Source organism: Rana temporaria, chromosome 8 (assembly GCF_905171775.1).
Source record: "Rana temporaria chromosome 8, aRanTem1.1, whole genome shotgun sequence".
Classification (NCBI taxonomy): Eukaryota; Metazoa; Chordata; class Amphibia; order Anura; family Ranidae; genus Rana; species Rana temporaria.
This window is the reverse complement of record NC_053496.1, coordinates 185,639,874-185,662,559: the sequence shown is the minus strand read 5'-3', so window position 1 is coordinate 185,662,559 and position 22,686 is coordinate 185,639,874. Positions and strand designations below refer to the sequence as shown.

Here is a 22,686-nt window from a genome sequence, read left to right as displayed (position 1 = left end):
CAAGATGATATTTTCTATGTGATGTCACATCATAAATACTTCTATGTTACAGATGTTATTTTCTGCCATTCTGTTGGTTTAGGGTGAAGATCTAATAATCATGAAAACTGAGTGTGACGTAGAAGAGGCGTATGTGAGGGATGATCAGCAATATACGGAGGAGGATGGAATGACAAGGACATTCATAGAGGAGGACACTCCTACAGAGATCAGCACAGGTGACCCATAATATATTCTTCTCTTATCTCTGCTCTGTTACTGCACACTGATTGGTCCAGAGTAGGGCGGGAGCTGAGTGATGTCAGCCAATAATAGGTTGATAATGGTCACCTCCCTGTACTGATACTCATCCTGGGGTTCAGCTGGCAGTATTAGGTTGTGTGTCACTCCTAGTTACAATAGCACAGATAGGATAACACAGCGCCTAGTCCTATGGTCACTTAAAGTTATATGGTAAAGGGTCTACAAGTCTGAACTTTGACCCTCTTGTTTATCAGAGATCACATGACCCAGGGCCTAGGCTGTAAAGAGCACGCCCCTCCCAGTCCCCATTGGTTCCTGCTCTCCTGACCAGGCTGTGTAAATGTAGAAGTGATCTGGGAGGAGGACCAACGGTTCTTTGATGGGGGGAAGAGTCCCAGCTGGTTGGGACCTCCACAGAGAACATCTCCTCACTCATATCTACCTGATCCAGATGGAATCTTGATGGAAGTGAACTAACCCTCTCAGATATATTGATGACGTTTTTCTATTTTTCCAGGACACGCCATGGAGAAACCCTCAAAGGATCGTCTCACTTTATCTCCAGGTTGTAAAATGGAAGATGAGGACATCACAGGAGATTGTGGAGGAGAAAAGACAATGAGCTCCACTATGGATGGAGGACTTTACAGTGTGGATAGACCATGGAATCCCTCTGACTCTGAGCAACCTCGTACTGTGAGGGGTGGTGCCGGGATTCAGAGGAAGAAGACACTTTCCTGTCCTGAGTGCGGGGAAAGTTTCAACTCTAAACTAAGTCTTACTGTACATCAAAGATCTCACATAGGTGAGGAGCTTCGTTCCTGCCCTGAGTGTGGGAAATGTTTTCTGCATAACTCAGCACTTGTCATACATTACAGATCTCACACGGGGGAGAAGCCGTATTCCTGTCCTGATTGCGGAAAATGTTATTCACAAAAGTGCCATCTTTACAGACATCAGAGATGGCACATGGACAAGAAACCACATATATGTCACAAGTGCGGGAATTGCTTTGCACATAAATCAGAACTTGTAACTCATCAGAGATCTCACATTGGGGAAAACCCATATTCTTGTCCTGAGTGCGGGAAATGTTTTCCTCAAAAATCAGAACTTGTAATACATCAAACATCTCACACGGGGGCAATGACATATTCCTGCTCCGAGTGCCAGAAATGTTTTTCAAGTAAATCAGAACTTGCTATACATCAGAGATCTCATACGGGTGAGAAGCCGTATTCCTGCCCTGAGTGCGGGAAATGTTTTTCGCACAAGTCCAATCTTAACAAACATCAGAGATCTCACAGTGGTGAGAAGCCGTTTTCTTGTTCAGAGTGCGGGAAATGCTTTTCACAGAATTCCCATCTTACGAAACATCAGGCATGCCACACGCGTGAAAAGCCATTTTGCTGCCCCGAGTGCGGGAAATGTTATTCACGGAAATTAGAACTTGTTAAACATCAACGGTATCACACAGGACAAGGCCTGTATTCCTGTCTAGAGTGCGGGAAGTGTTTTTCACATAACACCGGTCTTTCCAGACATAAAAGACTGCACACCCAGTTTAGAAATGTTATGCCTGCCCCAAGTGCCGGAAATATTTTTCACAGAAGTCTTGTCTTACCGAACATCAGAGGACCCACATGACTCTAGAGGTGTATTAGTATCCTGAGTGCGGGAAATGTCTTCTATATGGATCATATTGTGCCGTACATCAGAGATCTCACACTGGGAAGAAGCTCACCTTGATATACACCTCAGAAAACACGTGGCTGAGCGCTCCTCTGATCTTTATCATGAAAGAAACTCTTTATAAGGAAATCAGAAATCACTAAAGACTTCAAAGTTCTGTCTGTCTTCCTCTGCTAGGAGAGAGAAGGAGGGGGAGTCACTGCTGGTTGGGTCCCTCTAGGAGAGAGAAGGAGGGGGTGTCACTGCTGGTTGGGTCCCTCTACGAGAGCGAAGGAGGGGGTGTCACTGCTGGTTGGGTCCCTCTAGGAGAGAGAAGGAGGGTGTGTCACTGCTGGTTGGGTCCCTCTAGGAGAGAGAAGGAGGGGGTGTCACTGCTGGTTGGGTCCCTCTAGGAGAGAGAAGGAGGGGTGTCACTGCTGGTTGGGTCCCTCTAGTAGAGAGAAGGAGGGGGTGTCACTGCTGGTTGGGTTCCTCTAGGAGAGAGAAGGAGGGGGTGTCACTGCTGGTTGGGTCCCTCTAGGAGAGAGAAGGAGGGGGTGTCACTGCCGGTTGGGTTCCTCTAGGAGAGAGAAGGAGGGGGTGTCACTGCTGGTTGGGTCCCTCTAGGAGAGAGAAGGAGGGGGTGTCACTGTTGGTTGGGTCCCTCTAGGAGAGAGAAGGAGGGGTGTCACTGCTGGTTGGGTCCCTCTAGTAGAGAGAAGGAGGGGGTGTCACTGCTGGTTGGGTTCCTCTAGGAGAGAGAAGGAGGGGGTGTCACTGCTGGTTGGGTCCCTCTAGCAGTGTAGTTTGATCTCCCCTGGTCTTGAGCAGAAGCTTCCAGGGAAGAATTGATGGTGAAGGAGGAGCATGTGGATGAGGAGAAGGGGGGACCCAGACTACAAAACTCACAATTTCAATGCTGTACATATCAGCCTGCACAGGCAGCTTAATTTGCTTGGAGAGCCCAGCCCAGTCTTGTGAGGAGTCAAGCCGTGTTTCTGGAACACCAACCACATAAGATCATCTTTCTTCCTCACTTCAACTTCACATCTAATATAGAGAAACCCCCCTCCATCTTTTCTATGTCCCGTGTCCCTCTAAACAAGAGGATCGACATTAATACAAACAGTCCAGTCTTGTGAGGAGTCAAGCCGTGTTTCTGGAACACCAACCACATAAGATCATCTTTCTTCCTCACTTTCACTCTAAAACAAGAGGATCGGCATGAGTACAAACAGTCCAGTCTTGTGAGGAGTCAAGCCGTGTTTCTGGAACACCAACCACAATATCATCTTTCTTCCTCACTTCAACTTCACATCTAATATAGAGAAACCCCTCCATCTTTTCTATGTCCCGTGTCCCTCTAAAACAAGAGGATCAGCATGGATACAAACAGCCCAGTCTTGTGAGGAGCCAAGCCGTGTTTCTGGAACACTAACCACATCTCCAACCCCAAGATCATCATTCTTCCTCACATTCACTTCACATCTAACATAGAGAAACCCCCCTCCATCTTTTCTATGTTCCGTGTCCCTTTAAAACAAGAGGATCAGCATGAATACAAACAGCCCAGTCTTGTGAGGAGACAAGCCGTGTTTCTAGAACACCAACCACAAGATCATCTTTCTTCCTCACTTTCACATCACATCTAACATAGAGAAACCCCCCTCCATATTTTATATGTCCCGTGTCCCTCTAAACAAGAGGATCAGCATGAATACCATGGGAATGCTCCCCATTATCTATGCGAAAAAATAAAAGCTCACCACGCGTTACCAACCAGCATTCGGTTGGAGGAAAATCACTTAGCGTTCAGGAGAAAGATCAAAACTCATCTCTTTTGATATCAAAGGAGACAGGAACAAGCGCCCAGAGGCGATTTGGTTTGCATGTGCCGCGCTATATAAGTTTTTCATTCATTCATTCAATACAAACAGCCCAGTCTTGTGAGGAGCCAAGCCGTGTTTCTAGAACACCAACTACATTCTCATCACTGAAAACATCAAGATCTACAATCCTTCTCCTCCAGTTCAACCTCAATATTTGGAAAGATGGCTACACATCCTCATCAAGCATACTTTAATATGATGCAGAATGTATAATGGAACAAGGACAGTGCTTACTTTGGAAGGTGTGTGTGCGTGCGGGGGGGGGGGGGGATAAAACACTGCCATTGAACAGTTATTATAATCTGCAATACCACTGGCCATCACTGGAGGGAGACGTCACCCGAACCTAGGTGGCTGGCCACACACAGGAAGATACATACAGCAATCAGCCATAACATCATGACTACTGAAAAGTAAAATGAATAACGTTGATTATCTCCTGAAAGTGGGTGGGATGTTTTAGGCAGTATGTTTTTCTTGAAGTTGATGTGTTGAAAGCAGAAAAAATGGGCAAGCGTAAGGATTTGAGGGACTTTGACAAGGACCAAATTGTATTGTCTAGACGACAGTAGAGCAACTCCTAAACTTCAGCTCTGTTCCTGGTCTGCAATGGTCAGGACCGACCAAAAGTGGTCCAAGGAAGGAGAACCGGCCAACTGGTGACAGGGTCGAGGGCAACCAAGGTTTATTGATGGGGAGGGAAGGCTCGTTGATAAAGGCGTGGGGGAAACTTATTGATGGAGGTGGGGAGGAGAGGCTCATTGATGGAGGTGAAGAGGGAAGGCTCATTGATGGAGGCGGAAAGGTAGGCTCATTGATGGAGGTGGGGATGGAAGATTCATTGATGGAGGTGGGGAGGGAAGGCTCATTGGTGGAGGTGGGGAGGGAAGGCTCATTGGTGGAGGTGGGGAGGGAAGGCTCATTGGTGGAGGTGGGGAGAGGAGGCTCATTGATAGAGGTGGGAAGGGAGGGCTCGTTGATGGAGGCTGGGAGGGAAGGCGCATTGATGAAGGTGGGAAGGGAAGGCTCATTGAAGGAGGTGGGGAGGGAAGGCTTATTGATGAAGATGGGGAGAGAAGGCTCATTGATGGAGGTGGGGAGGGAAGGCTTATTGATGGAGGTGGAAAGGTAGGCTCATTGATGGAGGTGGGGATGGAAGACTTATTGATGGAGGTGGGGAGGGAAGATTCATTGATGGAGGTGGGGAGGGAAGGCGCATTGATGGAGGTGGGGAGGGAAGGCTCATTGATGGAGGTGTGGAGGGAAGGCTCATTGATAGAGGTGGGAATGGAAGACTTATTGATGGAGGTGGGGAGGGAAGATTCATTGATGGAGGTGGGGAGGGAAGGCTCATTAATGGAGGTGGGGAGAGGAGGCTCATTGATAGAGATGGGAAGGGAAGGCTCATTGATGGAGACTGGGAGGGAAGGCTTATTGATGAAGGTGGGAAGGGAAGGCTCATTGATGGAGGTGGGGAGGGAAGGCTCATTGATGAAGGTGGGGAGGGAAGGCTTATTGATGGAGGAGGGGAGGGAAGGCTCATTGATGAAAGTTGGGAGTGAATGTTGACCTGTGTAGTTTGATCCAATAGAAGAGCTACTGGAGCTCAAAATGTGGGTTCTGATAGAAGGGTGTCGGAACACACAATACATTGCAGTTTGTTGTGTATGGGGCTGCAGTCACACCCCTTTAGCTGGACATACCTGGGTTTGCTTTAGTGAGGGTCAGAGAACATTTCTGAAGTTTGGATGATAAATCTGAAGCCAAGAAGGCAGCAAGGCATTTGCTTCATCTGTAGCAGACCTTCATCACAATTATGATGATGGTCTGTGTAACGGGAGTCACTTTAGGGGCACAGGGTGAATGAGAACCCCACTATGGTCTGTGCTAGTCACATTTAATGCAGTATAGATATTGTATATATATTGTGTGTTGGCTGATGTGTACTATTAAGCTTGCTGTGGTAATTAAGTCTGCTACTGTGATGTAAATGAAGCTCGGATGGCTTCTGAAAAACCTTTCATTGTGTAATGCTAATTGACACTGTATTGTGTGAATTTCTATTGATGGTAAATGTGTATTGTGAGTTAGCACAGTCTAGAGGTCAGATGTCTGACTTGTCAGCTGTAGTTAATTAGCTCATGTAGATTATCTCGGAGTCAGAATGTCTGTCTACTAAAAGATGTGTATTGAGGGGGGCTCATTAGTAACCATTGTATGATATTGTGGGTGGAGTGTGTCATTGTCCATTTGATTACTGCAAGTATTCTTTTTAGTGTATATAAGAGCCTGCCTTCTCAATAAATATTGTCTATTTCTGTTGAACCAGAGAACAGAGCTGTGTGTCTCGTTTCGGGGGGGGGGGGGGGGGGGGGGGAACCGTATGGGTCGTGTCGCCGGATTGTGGAGTGTCGATAAGCTGTCTTGGGCTCGGAATGGAATATCGTAAACGGCGTTAACCCCTGTCCCGTTTGGGGTTCCGTTACAGTCTGGTATAGATATTAAATTGGTTATAGAGCCCAAGTATTTTATGACTTGCATTAACGTAAAAAATGTTTAGGTAGCAGTAGTACCCCCAGTTACCCCCCTTACACTTACCTGAACCCTCATTTGATCCAGAGCTGTGCACATATGCTGCTCTTCTCTCCCCTCACTTCCTGGTCTCATTGGCTCCTGCTGCTGTCTATCAAAGCCAGTATTGAGGAAGCAGGGGCCAAAAGATGCAGACAGGGAGGTTTGGGAGGGAGCCCACGTGAGTGCCCCCATTGGAAGCTTCCGGCAGTGGATCCAAGAAGAGGAGTTTGGGGCCACTCTGTGTAATACCATTGCACAGAGAAGGTAAGTATAGGTGTCACTGCTGGTTGGGTCCCTCTAGGAGAGAGAAGGAGGGGGTGTCACTGCTGGTTGGGTTCCTCTAGGAGAGAGAAGAAGGGGGTGTCACTGCTGGTTGGGTTCCTCTAGGAGAGAGAAGGAGGGGGTGTCACTGCCGGTTGGGTCCCTCTAGGAGAGAGTAGGAGGGGGGTGTCACTGCTGGTTGGGTTCCTCTAGGAGAGAGAAGGAGGGAGTGTCACTGCTGGATGGGTTCCTCTAGGAGAGAGAAGGAGGGGGTGTCACTGCCGGTTGGGTCCCTCTAGGAGAGAGAAGGAGGGGGTGTCACTGCTGGTTGGGTCCCTCTAGGAGAGAGAAGGAGGGGGTGTCACTGCTGGTTGAGTCCCTCTAGCAGTGTAGTCTGATCTCCCCTGACCTTCAGCACTGCAGAAGCTTCCACACATAAACATCATGGCGAGAGAGAAGCTAGATATTGCTCATTGATGAAGAGAAGGAGTGTGGTTATCAGCTTGTACAGGCGCTTCATTTGCTTGAAGAGTGCCACCTGCTGTCGGAAAGTGGAAAATAAGACATTTTTAAATGTAGCATTTCATATTTACTATAAATTCAATTACAGTAACAAATATTCATTAGCATGATACATTGTATTCTGTTTAGTCTGTATGAAAGTTATAGAATCTACAAACAATGGTATGTATATGTGAAATTTATGAACCTGATGTTGTGTTTAATTTCTTGAGACCCTAAAATGCCAGGACAGTAGAAACACCCCCAAAATGACCATTTTTTGTAAAGCAGCCAGTCCAAGGTATTTAGTAAGAGGCATGGTGAAATTTTTTGAAGTTGTAATTTTTTGCCACAATGTTTTTGGAAAATGAAGAAAGTAAATAAAATCCAGCCTAGGCATACTTCGAATTACACCCCAAAAACACATTCTTCTACTCCGCCCAAGTATGGAGCTATCACATGTGTGAGATTTTTTGCTGTCCAGATGCCATAGAGGGGCCCAAAATCCAAGGAGCAACGTCATGTTTTCAAGATGCATAAATCATGCATCTGATTTCCTGATTACCTTTTACATTTCTTGGGGCCCTGAAGTGTCAGGACAGGAGAACCCCCCCCCCCCCCCAAAATGACCCTAGTTTTCAAAGTAGACCCTCCAAGATATTTATTTTGAGACATGGTGAGTCTTTTGAAAATCACTTTTTTTGCCACACATTTTTAGAAAATAAAATTAAAAAGTTTTATCTCACACAGCATGGGCATTCTTACACCTCAAAGCACATTCTACTAATTAGGGTTGTCCCGATACCGATACTAGTATCGGTATTGGGACCTATACCGAGCATTTGCCTGAGTACTTGTACTCGGGCAAATGCTCCGATGCTTCAACCGATACCAGGACAGTCAGGGTGATCAGTGAGGTGGGGGAGTTACAAGCACCGATCACCGCTGACTGTCCTGTCCCTCCTCGGCGATGCTGCCGTCGTGTTCCCCCTCCATGCTGCTGCCATGTCACCCCTCCGTGCTGCCACCGTGTCCCCCCTCCGTGCTGCTGCCATGTCCCCCGTCCGTGCTGCTGCCGTGTGCTGCTGCCATGTCCTCCCTCCGTGCTGCCGCCGTGTCCCCCTCGATCTTTCAGGATGGAGAGCGGCGGTAGGAGCCGGTAAATCCGGCTCCTACCTTTTCCGAAGTACAGAGTCAGTCATCACTGACTCTGTACATTCACATAACTGAAACATCGTAAACTGTGTTTACGATGTTTCAGTTTATGAATGAAGAGAAGCCGCTGTCTTCTATCCTTTCATTTTCATTGCAGCTGAGGCTGCTGAGAAAGGGACTGGGGAATATGTGTCCCTAGTCCCGCTCTCTGTCTCAGAGGGGAGATGTCAGAGGTCTGTTAAGACCCCTGATATCTCACCAAAGCCCCCCAACAGGGGTGAAAAAAAAAGAATTGCAATAAATAAAAAAAAAATGAATTGTAAAAAAATAAAACACACTGACACTGTCCATTCCCCCCCACCCCCTTTAACCACTTGCCGACCGCGCACCGCCGAAATACGTCCACAAGGTGGCTCTCCTAGGCGAGAGCACGTAATATGACGTCCTGTCTATTAGCCGCCACTAGGGGCGCGCGCGCCCCCCGCTCGCCCCCGACTCCCGTGCGTGTGCCCGGCGGGCGCGATCGCCGCCGGGCACACGCGATCGCTCGGTACAGAGCGGGGAACGGGAGCTGTGTGTGTAAACACACAGCTCTCGTTCCTGTCAGCAGGGGAAATGCTGATCTTCGGTTCATACAATGTATGAACCGAGGATCAGTGTTTCCCCTAGTGAGGCCACCCCCCCCCCCCACAGTAAGAACACACCCAGGCATACTTAACCCCTTCCCCGCCCCCTAGTGTTAACCCCTTCACTGCCAGTGGCATTTTTATAGTAATCCAATGCATTTTTATAGCACTGATCGCTATAAAAATGCCAATGGTCCCAAAAATGTGTCAAAAATGTCCGAAGTGTCCGCCATAATGTCGCAATACCGAAAAAAAATCGCTGATCGCCGCCATTACTAGTAAAAAAAAATATTAATAAAAATGCCATAAAAATACCCCCTATTTTGTAAACGCTATAACTTTTGCGCAAACCAATCAATAAACGCTTATTGCGATTTTTTTTTACGAAAAATATGTAGAAGAATACGTATCGGCCTAAACTGAGGAAAAAAAATGTTTTTTTATATATTTTTGGGGGAAAAGTAAAAAATATTCATTTTTTTCAAAATTGTCGTTCTATTTTTGTTTATAGCGCAAAAAATAAAAACCGCAGAGGTGATCAAATACCACCAAAAGAAAGCTCTATTTGTGGGAAAAAAAGGACGCCAATTTTGTTTGGGAGCCACGTCGCACGACCGCGCAATTGTCTGTTAAAGCGACGCAGTCCCGAATCGCAAAAAGTACTCTGGTCTTTGGGCAGCAATATGGTCCGGGGGGTAAGTGGTTAAAAAAAAAGAAAGCATTGTAAAAAAAAAAAAAAAAAATTGTAAAAAAAAAAACTACTGACACATGTGCCACTGTCATATGAGATTTAAAAAAAAGTATAGGTAATCGGTATCGGCGAGTAAAAGTAAGGGACAACCCTACTACTAATCCTGAATATGAGCATACCACAAATGTTAAAGTCTTTTGCAGCCTAGCTGCATAATGGGGCCTAAAATCTAGGGAGCACTTTTAATGCTGCGTACAGACGATCGGAAATTCCGACAACAAAAGCGTGTATTTTTTTCCGACGGATGTTGGCTCAAACTTGTCTTGCATACACACGGTCGCACAAATGTTGTCGGAAATTCCGAACGAAAAGAACGCGGTGACGTACAAGACGTACGACGGCACTATTGAAGGGAAGTTCAATACCAGTCGTGTTTGGTGAGAGACGATTCGCGCTTTTCAGCCTCGTCCTTTCTGTCTGTTACAGCGTTGGTGAATGTACTATCTCCATTACGAACGCTAGTTTTACCAGACCGAGCGCTTCCGGCTCGTACTTGATTCAGAGCATGCGTGGAATTTTGTGAGTCAGAATTGTCCACACACGATCAGAGTTTACTAGAACGGATTTTGTTGTCTGAAAATTTGAGAACCAGCTCTCAAATTTTTGTTGTTGGAAATTCCGACAGCAAATGTCCGATGGAGCCTACACACGGTCGGAATTTCAGATAAAAGCATGCTATGAAAACGTTTCTTGGTGTTGTAGTTTCTCTGAGCTTCACACGGTGGTGATCTTGCTTCTCCAGGAAATCTCTATGAAAGACAGGAAGTGATGTCAGGTATAAATAGGAAGTTCCAGGTGAGAGGTTAGTCGGGAGGAAGTAGAGAGGAGACATTGCTGGAACTGGCAGCAGAGGAGGTAATAAGATCTTATTTTCTATTTACACCCAGTAACCCCGTCATGTCCGTCCTCTTCCTCCATAGTCACTATGACGTCTTTTATCTCCAGCAGATGATAATACACACATATATAGTGTAGAAACCTAGATTAACCCCTTCAGGGGCAGAACATTTTCTCAATTACAGGGCCGGAACATTCTCTTCATTTTAGAGCTATGCCGAGAATAGAAGTTTTTTTGTTTGTTTTTTTTCCATAAAGGTGAAGGGTAAGAGGCTTTGGGACCCAAAATTCATAGGAAATACTAAATTGAATGTGTCTCTGTGTGCAATGGGGATTGTTCAGACATAAACCCTCATATTATCCCCATCCTAATATTGTACAACCTGTACAGTCCAGTTATATCTCGTATCAATTATTGGTCCACAGGAAACCTGTATAGATCACATTACCACTGAGGATGAAGGAGGACCGGAGTCACATGACTGAGAAGATACTAAACCTCACCCTGGAGATCATATACCTGCTGACCGGAGAGGTGAGGAGGATTCTGGGAGGTCACATGACATCCCTCTTATCTCCATTAATAAAACACAGACCTGACCGGAGAGGTGAGGAGGATTCTGGGAATATCACATGTTATTACTGTTTTTGCTTGAATAGGTTATTCCCCCTGTGAAGTCAGGTGATCATACGACCATCACAGTGCCTCCACTTCTCTCCTCGACTCCTAGAAGACGCAACATCAGGAAGATTCTAGAAGTCACCAAGAAGATGATGGAGCTGCTGACAGGAGAGGTGAGGGGTGCCGGGAATTCTGGGACATTATCCAGTAACAGATAATGTCTGTTCTGTCTGGATGGTGACGGTATCATTGTGTGTGTCAGGTTCCTATAAGGTGTCAGGATGTCACTGTCTATTTCTCCATGGAGGAGTGGGAGTATTTAGAAGGACACAAGGATCTCTACAAGGACGTCATGATGGACAATCAGCCGCCCCTCACATCACCGGGTAAGAGGAGACTTTATTGTAAAGGAGAGAGCAGTACGGAGGCTCCACCTAGATCCCCATTATCTGATAAACACATAGAAACAATGTATTCAGTCAGTGTGTGTGTTTCCTACAGATGGATCCAGTAATGGGAACCCACCAGAGAGATGTCCCCGTCCTCTGTATTCCCAGGATTCCACACAGGAAGGTCACACCATCCCCCACCATCATCAGGTAGATGAGGAACAATCACTGATAGTATCATTAGGATCTGTACATTATCTGCATTGTTACCATTGATGTCATTTTTATTCTATATTCAGAGTGGAAACCTCAGGGATTATAATATTGTTGTTAAAGAAGAGTATAAAGAGGTGGACAATGAGTATGGAGTGATGAAGGAACTTTTTAAAGGACACAAAGAACTTCATAAGGATATCATGATGGAAGCACCTAATACCGGGAACCCACCAGAGAGATGTCCCCGTCCTCTGTATTCCCGGGATTCCACACAGGAAGGTCACACCATCCCCCACCATCATCAGGTAGGAGGAGTTGAGGGTCGGGAACATAAAGTGATTGAACACTCTGACATGTGGAGATGATGTGTGGACTCTACAAGATGATATTTTCTATGTGATCTCACATCATAAATACTTCTATGTCACAGATGTTATTTTCTGCCATTCTGTTGGTTTAGGGTGAAGATCTGATGAACGTAAAAGTTAAAGCTGAAGTAGAAGAAACGTATGTGAGGGATGATCAGCAATCTATGGAGGAGGCTGGAATGACGAGGACATTCATAGAGGAGGACACTCCTACACAGATCAGCACAGGTGACCCATAATGTATTCAGAGAGCAGCACGTAGGGTCCACCTAGATCCCCCATCATCTGATGAGCCCATAATATATTCTTCTCTTATCTCTGCTCTGTTTCTGCACACTGATTGGTTCAGAGTAGGGTGGGAACTGAGTGATATCAGTCTTTTCTCGCAGATAAATCCCTCTTTTTTTGCTGCAGCCACTATTTATGTAGATTCTTGGATTCATCTGCCTGTATCAGGATTGTTACAATAGATACTTTGCTGGGTTGGAAAAATATGGAGTAACATAAAAAAACTGAAACATTTATCTATTTAACAGAAAATCCTGCTGTAAGCTCCCTCAAGTGCTGCATATCGCCAGAAGCCTAGGCCTATGGTCACTTGTTCTATGGTAAAGGGTCTACAAGTCTGAACTTTGACCCTCTTATCTGTCAGAGATCACATGACCCAGTGCCTAGGCTTGTGGTTGTGTAAAGAGCACGCCCCTCCCAGCCCCCATTGGTTCCCGCTCTTCTGACAAGGCTGTGTAAATGTAGAAGTGATCTGGGAGGAGGACCAAAGGTTCTTTGATGGGGGGAAGAGTCCCAGCTGGTTGGGACCTCCACAGAGAACATCTCCTCACTCATATCTACCTGATCCAGATGGAATCTTGATGGAAGTGAACTAACCCTCTCATATCTATTGATGATGTTTTTCTATTTTTCCAGGACAAGCCATGGAGAAACCCTCAAAGGATTATCTCACGTTATCTCGAGTTTGTAAAGTGGAAGATGAGGACATGACCCAAGACTGGGCATTACAAAAGACAATGAGCTCCACTATGGATGGAGGACTTCACAGTGTGGATAGACCATGGAATCCCTCTGACTCTGAGCACCCTCGTACTGTGAGGGGTGGGGCCGGAATTCAGGGGGAGGAAAACATTTCCTGCCCCGAATGTGGGGAAAGTTTTAGCTCAGAATTAGATCTTTCTGTACATCAGAGATCTCACATGGGGGAGAACCTTCATTCTTGCCCTGAATGCAGGAAATATTTTTCGCAGGCATCCAACCTTTTCGGAGATCAGAGATTCCACGCGGGTGAAAAGCCATATTCTTGTTCTCAATGTGGGAGATTTTTTCCACAGAAATCAGACCTTGTTATACAACCAGTATCTTACAGTGGGGACAGCCAGTATTCCTGCCCTGAGTGTGGGAAATGTTTTTCAAAGAAGAATAAGCTATCCGCTCATCAGAGATTGCACATGGGCGGTAGACCAACTTGTTCTGAGTGCGGGAGATGTTTTCAACGGAATTCAGACCTTGTAATACATCAAAGAACTCACACGGGTGAGAAGCCGTATCCCTGTTCTGAGTGCGGGAAATGTTTTGCACGGAAGTACCATCTTAACACGCATCAGATGTCTCACACAGGTGAGAAGCCGTATTCCTGTTTTCAGTGCGGGAATCGCTTTTCACGGAAGTTCAATCTTAAAACACATCTGCTGTCTCACACGGGCGAGAAGCCGTATTCCTGCCCTGAGTGCGGGAAAAGTTTTTCACAGAAGTCTTATCTCAACAAACATCAGAGATCCCACACAATCTTCAGGATTTATTAGTGTCCTAAGCGTGGGGAAATATCTTCTTTATGGATCATATTTTGCCGTACATCAGAGATCTCACACTGGGAAGACGCTCACCTTGATATACACCTCAGAAAACACGTGGCTGAGCGTTCCTCTGATCTCCATCATGGAAGAAACACTTTATAAGTAAATCAGAGATCACTAAAGACTTCAAAGTTCTGTCTGGTCTACTCTACAATGAGAGAGAAGGAGGGGGTGTCACTGCCGGTTGGGTTCCTCTAGGAGACAGAAGGAGGGGGTGTCTCTGCTGGTTGGGTCCCTCTAGGAGAGAGAAGGAGGGGGTGTCACTGCTGGTTGGGTCCCTCTAGGAGAGAGAAGGAGGGGGTGTCACTGCTGGTTGGGTCCCTCTAGGAGAGAGAAGGAGGGGGTGTCACTGCTGGTTGGGTCCCTCTAGGAGAGAGAAGGAGGGGTGTCACTGCTGGTTGGGTCCCTCTAGGAGAGAGAAGGAGGGGGTGTCACTGCTGGTTGGGTTCCTCTAGGAGAGAGAAGGGGGTGGTGTCACTGCTGGTTGGGTTCCTCTAGGAGAGAGAAGGGGGTGGTGTCACTGCCGGTTGGGTTCCTCTAGGAGACAGAAGGAGGGGGTGTCACTGCCGGTTGGGTTCCTCTAGGAGACAGAAGGAGGGGGTGTCACTGCTGGTTGGGTTCCACTAGGAGAGAGAAGGAGGGGGTGTCACTGCCGGTTGGGTTCCTCTAGGAGAGAGAAGGAGGGGGTGTCACTGCCGGTTGGGTTCCTCTAGGAGACAGAAAGAGGGGGTGTCACTGCTGGTTGGGTTCCTCTAGGAGAGAGAAGGAGGGGGTGTCACTGCTGGTTGGGTTCCTCTAGGAGACAGAAGGAGGGGGTGTCACTGCTGGTTGGGTCCCTCTAGGAGAGAGAAGGAGGGGGTGTCACTGCTGGTTGGGTTCCTCTAGGAGAGAGAAGGAGGGGGTGTCACGGCTGGTTGGGTTCCTCTAGAAGAGAGAAGGAGGGGGTGTCACTGCTGGTTGGGTTCCTCTAGGAGAGAGAAGGAGGGGGTGTCACTGCTGGTTGGGTCCCTCTAGGAGAGAGAAGGAGGGGGTGTCACTGCTGGTTGGGTTCCTCTAGGAGAGAAGGAGGGGGTGTCACTGCCGGTTGGGTCCCTCTAGCAGTGTAGTCTGATCTTCAGCTGAATTTTCAAAAGAAAGGTATTGTGGTAAGAGAGGAACTAGATATTGATTATGGATAAAGAGAAAGGGAGATCACACTACATGACAAGTGTGATAATTTCAGTAGTTATCAGTTTGTACAGGCAGCTTCATTTGCTTGGAGAGTGCCGCCTGCTGTCTTTAGGGGGGCGCTGGTAACAACTGTCTCTTTCCTAATAGTAGAGAGGCTGCCCACCACCACAAGCACCAGTCCATTCACACCGGCTCCAAATTATCTACGTATACGCGGCGTATCTTGTCGCGGAGTGGCAATGCAGCCTAAGGGATATCTATGCGTAACTGATTCTAAGAATCAGTCGCATAGATACGCCGGGCCAGATTAGGACTTACGACGGCGCAAATAGCATTGCGCCGTCGTAAGCCTTTTAAGAATCTGGCCCGTCGTTTTTTTTCTAGACCCTTAAAAACTTCATTTTTTTTGGAACCCGAAAAACGATCGTGTGTACGTGGCATAAGACTAAGTTTGTTTGGCACCTGATTACCTTGCACCAATGCAGCTTCCATGACACTGCACATTAACAGGGATCAATTTAGGGTATTTATTCACAAATCCTCATTTGTCAGGACCTGGATCACCTGTTGGTGGCACTGTGCTTTCCAGAGAGGAAGGTTGTATTTCTGGTGTCCACCAGCAGACAGCAAAACCTAGTAATCAGTTTCCATCTCATGCTGGCTGCTGGGAGGGTATTAGGTCCTCCCCTACTATTGCCTCTCCAGTGCCATTGATCATGATCTTGCTTCTGCCCTGTGCCCTGCACCCTGCTGCCTTATACCCCCTCTCCCTTGTTCCTGATCCCCCTTCCCATCTGCTTCCTGCACCTCCAGTTTTCCCCTGCTTTTCGGTGTTCCCCATTTTGTAAATATTGTATATAGTTCATTGTTTGCTTATTATTAGTCAGGTATTCTGTCACCAAGTTTTTGGTTTACTTATATATTTATGTTTGCTGGTGTTTGGATGAATTTTATTTCACTGTAAATAAACCTCACTTAAAACATACACAGTCTGGTCCCAGTTTCCTAAGTGTACCACACAGAACTGGCCATCCCTACTGCTGATTCCTGACGCCAGGACAGCTGCCACCTTCCAGCATCCTCCAGTGAGTGAGACCTTCTTCAGACCTGTGTGGGTCTGTCCTGCAACCAGCTTCTAGGATAATCCATCCAGGTCCTCAGCCCTGACACCTCTGAGGCTTCAAGAAGAGCTACACAGTCCTAAGGTAGCAGCTCTTCAAGCTTTGGAACCCTCCTGGGAAGTGAGAACCCAACTGTCAGGACCTGGACTTGAACCTGGGCCCTCTACTGTGTCTGGTAATGCATCTTCTCACTGAGCTATCTGAGATGCTGGACAGCACCTTGTCAGATCATTTGGACAGCCCTGCCTTGTACCTTGATTTCAGCTGAACCTTGAACTCTTTGCTCCTCCCACGAACTTCCTGATATAAGCCATGTCTCTGCACTTCCTCCTTGCCAGAATATTGTGCTATCTCCAGCCTGTATCTCGCTCCTGTCTTCCCTGCTGCCATCCATATTTGCTACTACTTGTTATCGACCCTTGGCTTGTTCCTCAACTACACTTCTGCCTGATCCCAACCAGCAACTACTCGTTACCGACCTTTTGGCTTGTTTACTGACCACGCTTCTGTTTGATCCTTACCTGCTTATCAGATACTGAACCCTAGCTCGCTCACCTCCTGGTGGGGCGATCCTGAGGACTGCGACCTGGTACTAATACGCAGCAAAATCCATCTCCACCATCAGGAGCTCTGGTGAACACCGGTTATTACTTAGACTCCGCACCTCACGTGAGCCTGTGTTATCTGCCAGGGTGACTGCCTGTGTACCTATCCTGCTGGTCAGTGGTAGTCCTGCAACTGCTCTAGCAATTGGTCTTTGAGTCTGACCCCTGATCGTGACACCAACTCTCGAGAGCTTCAGACTATTTATCCTTCTTCTGGACACTCCCCTCCAAGAATTGCCTGGAGCATGATAAATATTCAGGCTGGTTTGAATCTCCCGCCCTAAGCTCTTGGCGCTTTATCCAGAAGCAGGGAGACGCAATCAAACTCCCAGCCTGTGAAACCCTGAACAGACCAGGACCAAGGATCACTGCTCCCTTACAGCAGGAGACAAAAACTAAATTTGCCTAGCATTCTATGCAAGGAGGGTGCTACATTACATTTCATATTTACCTGTATATCATTCCACCCATAATTCCTCCACAACCTCCAACCACAAGATCATCTTTCTTAACATAGAGAAACCGCCCTCCATCTTTTCTATGTCCCGTGTCCCTCTAAACAAGAGGATCAGCATGAATACAAACAGCCCAGTCTTGTGAGGAGTCAAGCCGTGTTTCTGGAACACCAACCACAAGATCGTCTTTCTTCCTCACATCACTTCTAACATAGAGAAACCCCCCTCCATCTTTTCTATGTCCGTGTCCTTCTAAACAAGAGGATCGGCATGAATACAAACAGCCCAGCCCTGTGAGAAAGCCGTGTTTCTGGAAAACCAGATACAGTATAGGAAACAGTCTCTGCCACAGACCGTCTGAGAACACAGAATGGATGGTCAGGAATCCTCTGCCACAGGATTTAAAGTCCCGAACTTCCTGCCTTACAGCCAAAGAACCCTTAAGCCAACCCAGCAGACTGTAAGGTGTTGTAGGTTACGGTGCATCCTTCATTAAGTTACCAGGCCTCTCCCAAAGTACCAGCCTTCCGCTCGGTCCTTTCCAGGACAGGTCCTACCCTGGCTTCCTTCATTGAGTGGCTTCTTCCCGCAGGACAGACAGCACAGGATCACCTTCAAAGCGTAGGCCCCAGCCAGAACAATCTGGGCCTACTTGACAGGAACACAACCTCAGACCAATGTGGTCCCGAGACTAAAATCATGCACACCCACCTCACGCCAGGAGGGCCACGAGGCGAAGGACCCCGGGATACGGCATCTGTCCCTTAAGTATCCCCTCCCAGCATGCACAGCGGGGTCACCACAACAAATGTACCACTGCCGAGGAGGGACACCATAGTACACCTGCGGTCCAACATGGGCCTGAAGTGGCAATGCCACCCACAGGCAGCAAGGGAAAATACTACCAGGCAGTACAACAGCCATAACAGAGGCAAATTTACATGTAATTCAGCAAGTCTGGGCCCAACTATTGGCCCAGATATCCCCTAAATTTAAAATAGTGCCTCCATCTTTGGGAGCAGGGCGCTACACATACTAGACCCTTGTTCTTGATGAAGGTCCTGTATGCATATTAATGAGGGTCATACAAAAAAAAAACCTGGAGAAGCAGAGACATTGGATCAGTTGCCAAAATCCCAGGATTGTCCTGTAGCATTCGGGACACTTGGCAACAAGACGTGTCCATGTTCACACTATGGGATGATTTTCAGGGCTGCAGTTCCTCTGAGCTCCACAAGCTTGTGATTTCACTTATACCATAGAGAAAAAAGGTCTCTATGGAAGACAGGAAGTGATTTCAGTTACAGACAGGAAGTGATATCAGGCACAGACAGGAAGTTTCGGGTGAGAGGTGAGTCGGGAGGAAGTAGAGAAGAGACATTGCTATAACTGGCACCAGTGGAGGTAATAAGATCTTATTTTTTATTTACACCAAGTATTCCCCGTCATGTCCGTCCTCTTCCTCCATAGTCACTGTGACGTCTTTTAGCTTCAGCAGGTGATGATACACACATATATAGTGTGGAAACCTAGATTAACCCCTTAAGGGTCAGAACATTCCCGATTCCCGCACTTAGGGGGCCATTTGGGCCACTCGTGGGAATATTTTTCTCATTTTAGAGATCCACGGAGGATAGAAGTTTTTTAAACATAAAGGTGAAGGGTAGACACGTGCACGCCGGAAATTTTTGTTTAGTTTTGCATGCATTCGTTAATTGAAGAATTTTGTTTTGTCAAATTCGTTATGTTGAACAGATTCCTTTTCTGAAATTTTTGTGTATCTTCGGCATTCATTTAGCATATTCGTTGTTATTGGAAGGATTTGATATTTTCCAATCTGATCCAAATTTATTGTGAAAAATAGCTGATTGTTAAGGCAGCCACGGCATCCTTAATAACCATAACTTATCCGCTGTCAGCTAACTTGCCCGCTGACAGCAGAATGTAAACAAACAAGTGATGACATTAAAACAATAAGAAAAAACAGCGTGGGGGTCCCCCTCCCCAATTCATAAAAAGCTCTTTGGACGGTATGGATTTTGAGGGGAACCCCACGCCAAAATAAAAAAGAAATGGTGTGGGGACCCCCCAAAATCCACACCAGCCCATATTTTAGCATGCAGCCTAGCAGGCCAAGAAAATACGAGCAAGCACCCAAAGCACCTTGTCCCCATGTTGATGAGGACAAGAGCCTCTTCCCTACAATTCTTGGCTGGTGGTTGTGGGAGTGCGAGGGGTGACTTATCGAATCTTGGAAGCCCCCTTTAATAAGGGGGCCCCAGATCCATGTGAATGAGTAGGGGATACATAGTACCCCTACTCATTCACCAAAAAAAAAAATCAAAAGTAAATGAAAAGACATTTTTTGAGAAGTCCTTTATGAAAATCCCAAGTAATAAACGTCCAACGTCAATTACGAAGAATGCCGACCCGCATAAAAAAAAAAAAGCATTGCTCACTGAAGATGATGTGTCCTGTGGAGAGACACTTGTCGAATGACAGATAAACATAAGGATGGGGTTACCTGATGATGTCACTGGTTGACCCCACCCCCATGTTTACCTGTCATTCGGTAAGTGTTCGGCAGACGTTTTTTGTTTTGTTTTTCGGGCAGGTCGTTCATCAAGATTGACGTTGGATCTGCTCCGTGGGGCATTTATTTTTGGGGGGTTTTCTTTAGTAAAGGACTTCTCGAAAACTGTCTTTGAGTTTTTATTTACTTTTTTTATGTGATTGAGTCAGGGTTTTACTTACTTCATACTTATTCACATAGGAGGGCATGATCTGGGGGCCCTCTTGTTAAAGGGGGCTGCCAGACTCCGATAAGTCACCTCCACAACCACTGGGCAAGGGATGTGGGGAAGAGGCCATTGTTCTCATCAGCATGGGGACAAGGAAATCCCGCTGACAGCAGATGAGTCATGGTTGTTAAGGACACTGCGGCCGCTCGCTCCTTAACAATCAGATATTCTCCACAATGAATTGTTATGTTATCGAACAAATCAGAAAATTGTATTCATCTGAATGAAACAAACAAAATGAATGTCTTCGTTATTTTCATTATAACTTTTTTCGGATTCGTTGTCCATTCGAAAATTCGGATAAATCCAAATCTCTGAAAGCAAAATTTTCATCCAAAAAATGTATTTGAAAACGAAACGAATCGCACATGTCTCGTGAAGGGTATGGGGCTTCAGGACCCCAAAAATATAGGAAGCAGTGACCGATTGTGTCTCTGTGCGTACTGGGGGCCATTTGTACATGTATAGCAACCCTCATATTACCCCCCATACACCCCCATCCTAATATTGTACAACCAGTACAGTCCAGATCATTCTCTGTTATCAATTATTGGTCTAAAACTAACCTGAATAGATCACATGACCAATGAGGATGGAGGAGGACCAGAGTCACATGACTGAGAAGATACTAAACCTCACCCTGGAGATCTTCTACCTGCTGACAGGAGAGGTGAGGAGGATTCTGGGAGGTCACATGACATCACTCTTATCTCTATTAATAAAACACAGACCTGACCAGGGAGGTGAGGAGGATTCTGGGAGGTCACATGACATCACTCTTCTCTCTATTAATAAAACACAGACCTGACCAGGGAGGTGAAGAGGATTCTGGGAGGTCACATGACATCACTCTTATCTCTATTAATAATACAGACCTGACCGGAGAGGTGAGGAGGATTCTGGGAGGTCACATGACATCACTCTTATCTCTATTAATAAAACACAGACCTGACCGGAGAGGTGAGGAGGATTCTGGGAGGTCACATGACATCACTCTTATCTCTATTAATAAAACACAGACCTGACCGGAGAGGTGAGGAGGATTCTGGGAGGTCACATGACATAATTTTTATCTCTATTAATAAAACACAGACCTGACCGGAGAGGTGAGGAGGATTCTGGGAGGTCACATGACATCACTCTTATCTCTATTAATAAAACACAGACCTGACTGGGGAGGTGAGGAGGATTCTGGGAGGTCACATGACATCACTCTTATCTCTATTAATAAAACACAGACCTGACCGGAGAGGTGAGGAGGATTCTGGGATTCTAACATGATATTCCTATTGGTTCCCCAATACAGAGATTTCCTCTTCTGAAGTCAGGTGATCATATGACCATCACAGTGCCTCCATGTGACTCCCTAAAACCTGAGAGACACAACATGGAGAAGATTCTAGAAGTCACCAAGAAGATGATGGAGCTGCTGACAGGAGAGGTGAGGAGGATTCTGGGAATTCTGGGACATTATCCAGTAACAGACAAGGGGTGTGTCTGGATGGTGACTGTATCATTGTGTGTGTCAGGTTCCTATAAGGTGTCAGGATGTCACTGTCTATTTCTCCATGGAGGAGTGGGAGTATTTAGAAGGACACAAGGATCTCTACAAGGACGTCATGATGGACAATCAGCCGCCCCTCACATCACCGGGTAAGAGGAGACTTTATTGTAAAGGAGAGAGCAGTACGGAGGCTCCACCTAGATCCCCCATCATCTGATAAACACATAGAAACAATGTATTCAGTCAGTGTGTGTGTTTCCTACAGATGGATCCAGTAATGGGAACCCACCAGAGAGATGTCCCCGTCCTCTGTATTCCCGGGATTCCACACAGGTCATTATTAAAGAAGAAATAAAAGAGGAGGATGGGGTGATGGAGGAGTTTCCAAAAAGACACAAAGATCTGTACCAGGACACCATGGTGGAGTCATCCAGGAACCCACCAGAGAGATGTCCCCGTTCTCTGTGTTCCGGGGATTCCACACAAGAAGATCACAACTATGCACAAAGTGATCAGGTAGATGATTGACAATTATTGGTAGTTATTATTTATATACAAGTATGTTTGTTACAATGAATGTTTTATTTTTATTTTTCAGAGTAAAAATCTCAAGGATTATAATATTGTTGTTAAAGAAGAGTTTGTAGAGGAGGAGGAGCATGAAATGATGAAGGAGATTTTCGATGTATACAAAGAGGACATTATGATGAAAACACCTAATACCAGGAACCCACCAGAGAGATGTCCCCGTCCTCTGTATTCCCGGGATTCCACACAGGAAGGTCACACCATCCCCCACCATCATCAGGTAGGTGGAGTTGAGGGTAGGGAACATAAAGTGATTGAACACTCTGACATGTGGAGATGATGTGTGGACTCTACAAGATGATATTTTCTATGTGATCTCACATCATAAATACTTCTATGTTACAGATGTTATTTTCTGCCATTTTGTTGGTTTAGGGTGAAGATCTGATGATCATAAAAACTGAGTGTGACGTAGAAGAGACGTATGTGAGGGATGATCAGCAATATACGGAGGAGGCTGGAATGCCGAGGACA

The 22,686-nt window shown here is 46.3% G+C and overlaps 3 protein-coding genes across 3 annotated transcripts; all 3 read left to right on the top strand.

Moving 5' to 3' along the window:
• The first annotated feature begins 608 nt into the window (after positions 1-608).
• LOC120909635 (oocyte zinc finger protein XlCOF6.1-like) lies at positions 609-2,184 on the top strand. The gene has a single exon (XM_040321393.1). It carries the CDS (start codon positions 769-771, stop codon positions 1,888-1,890), a length of 1,122 nt encoding a protein of 373 aa, XP_040177327.1. The 5' UTR covers positions 609-768; the 3' UTR covers positions 1,891-2,184.
• Positions 817-2,059, top strand: LOC120910625 (gastrula zinc finger protein XlCGF67.1-like). Its single transcript, XM_040322380.1, has 2 exons — positions 817-1,468; positions 1,962-2,059. Exons 1-2 carry the CDS (start codon positions 817-819, stop codon positions 2,057-2,059), a joined length of 750 nt encoding a protein of 249 aa, XP_040178314.1.
• Positions 2,185-12,034: 9,850 nt separating the features above from the next.
• Positions 12,035-14,172, top strand: LOC120909642 (oocyte zinc finger protein XlCOF6.1-like). The gene is made up of 3 exons (XM_040321404.1): positions 12,035-12,040; positions 12,196-12,331; positions 13,028-14,172. The coding sequence occupies exons 2-3, from the start codon at positions 12,208-12,210 to the stop codon at positions 13,915-13,917; spliced, it is 1,014 nt and encodes a 337-aa protein (XP_040177338.1). The 5' UTR covers positions 12,035-12,040; positions 12,196-12,207; the 3' UTR covers positions 13,918-14,172.
• The last annotated feature ends 8,514 nt before the right edge of the window (positions 14,173-22,686 follow it).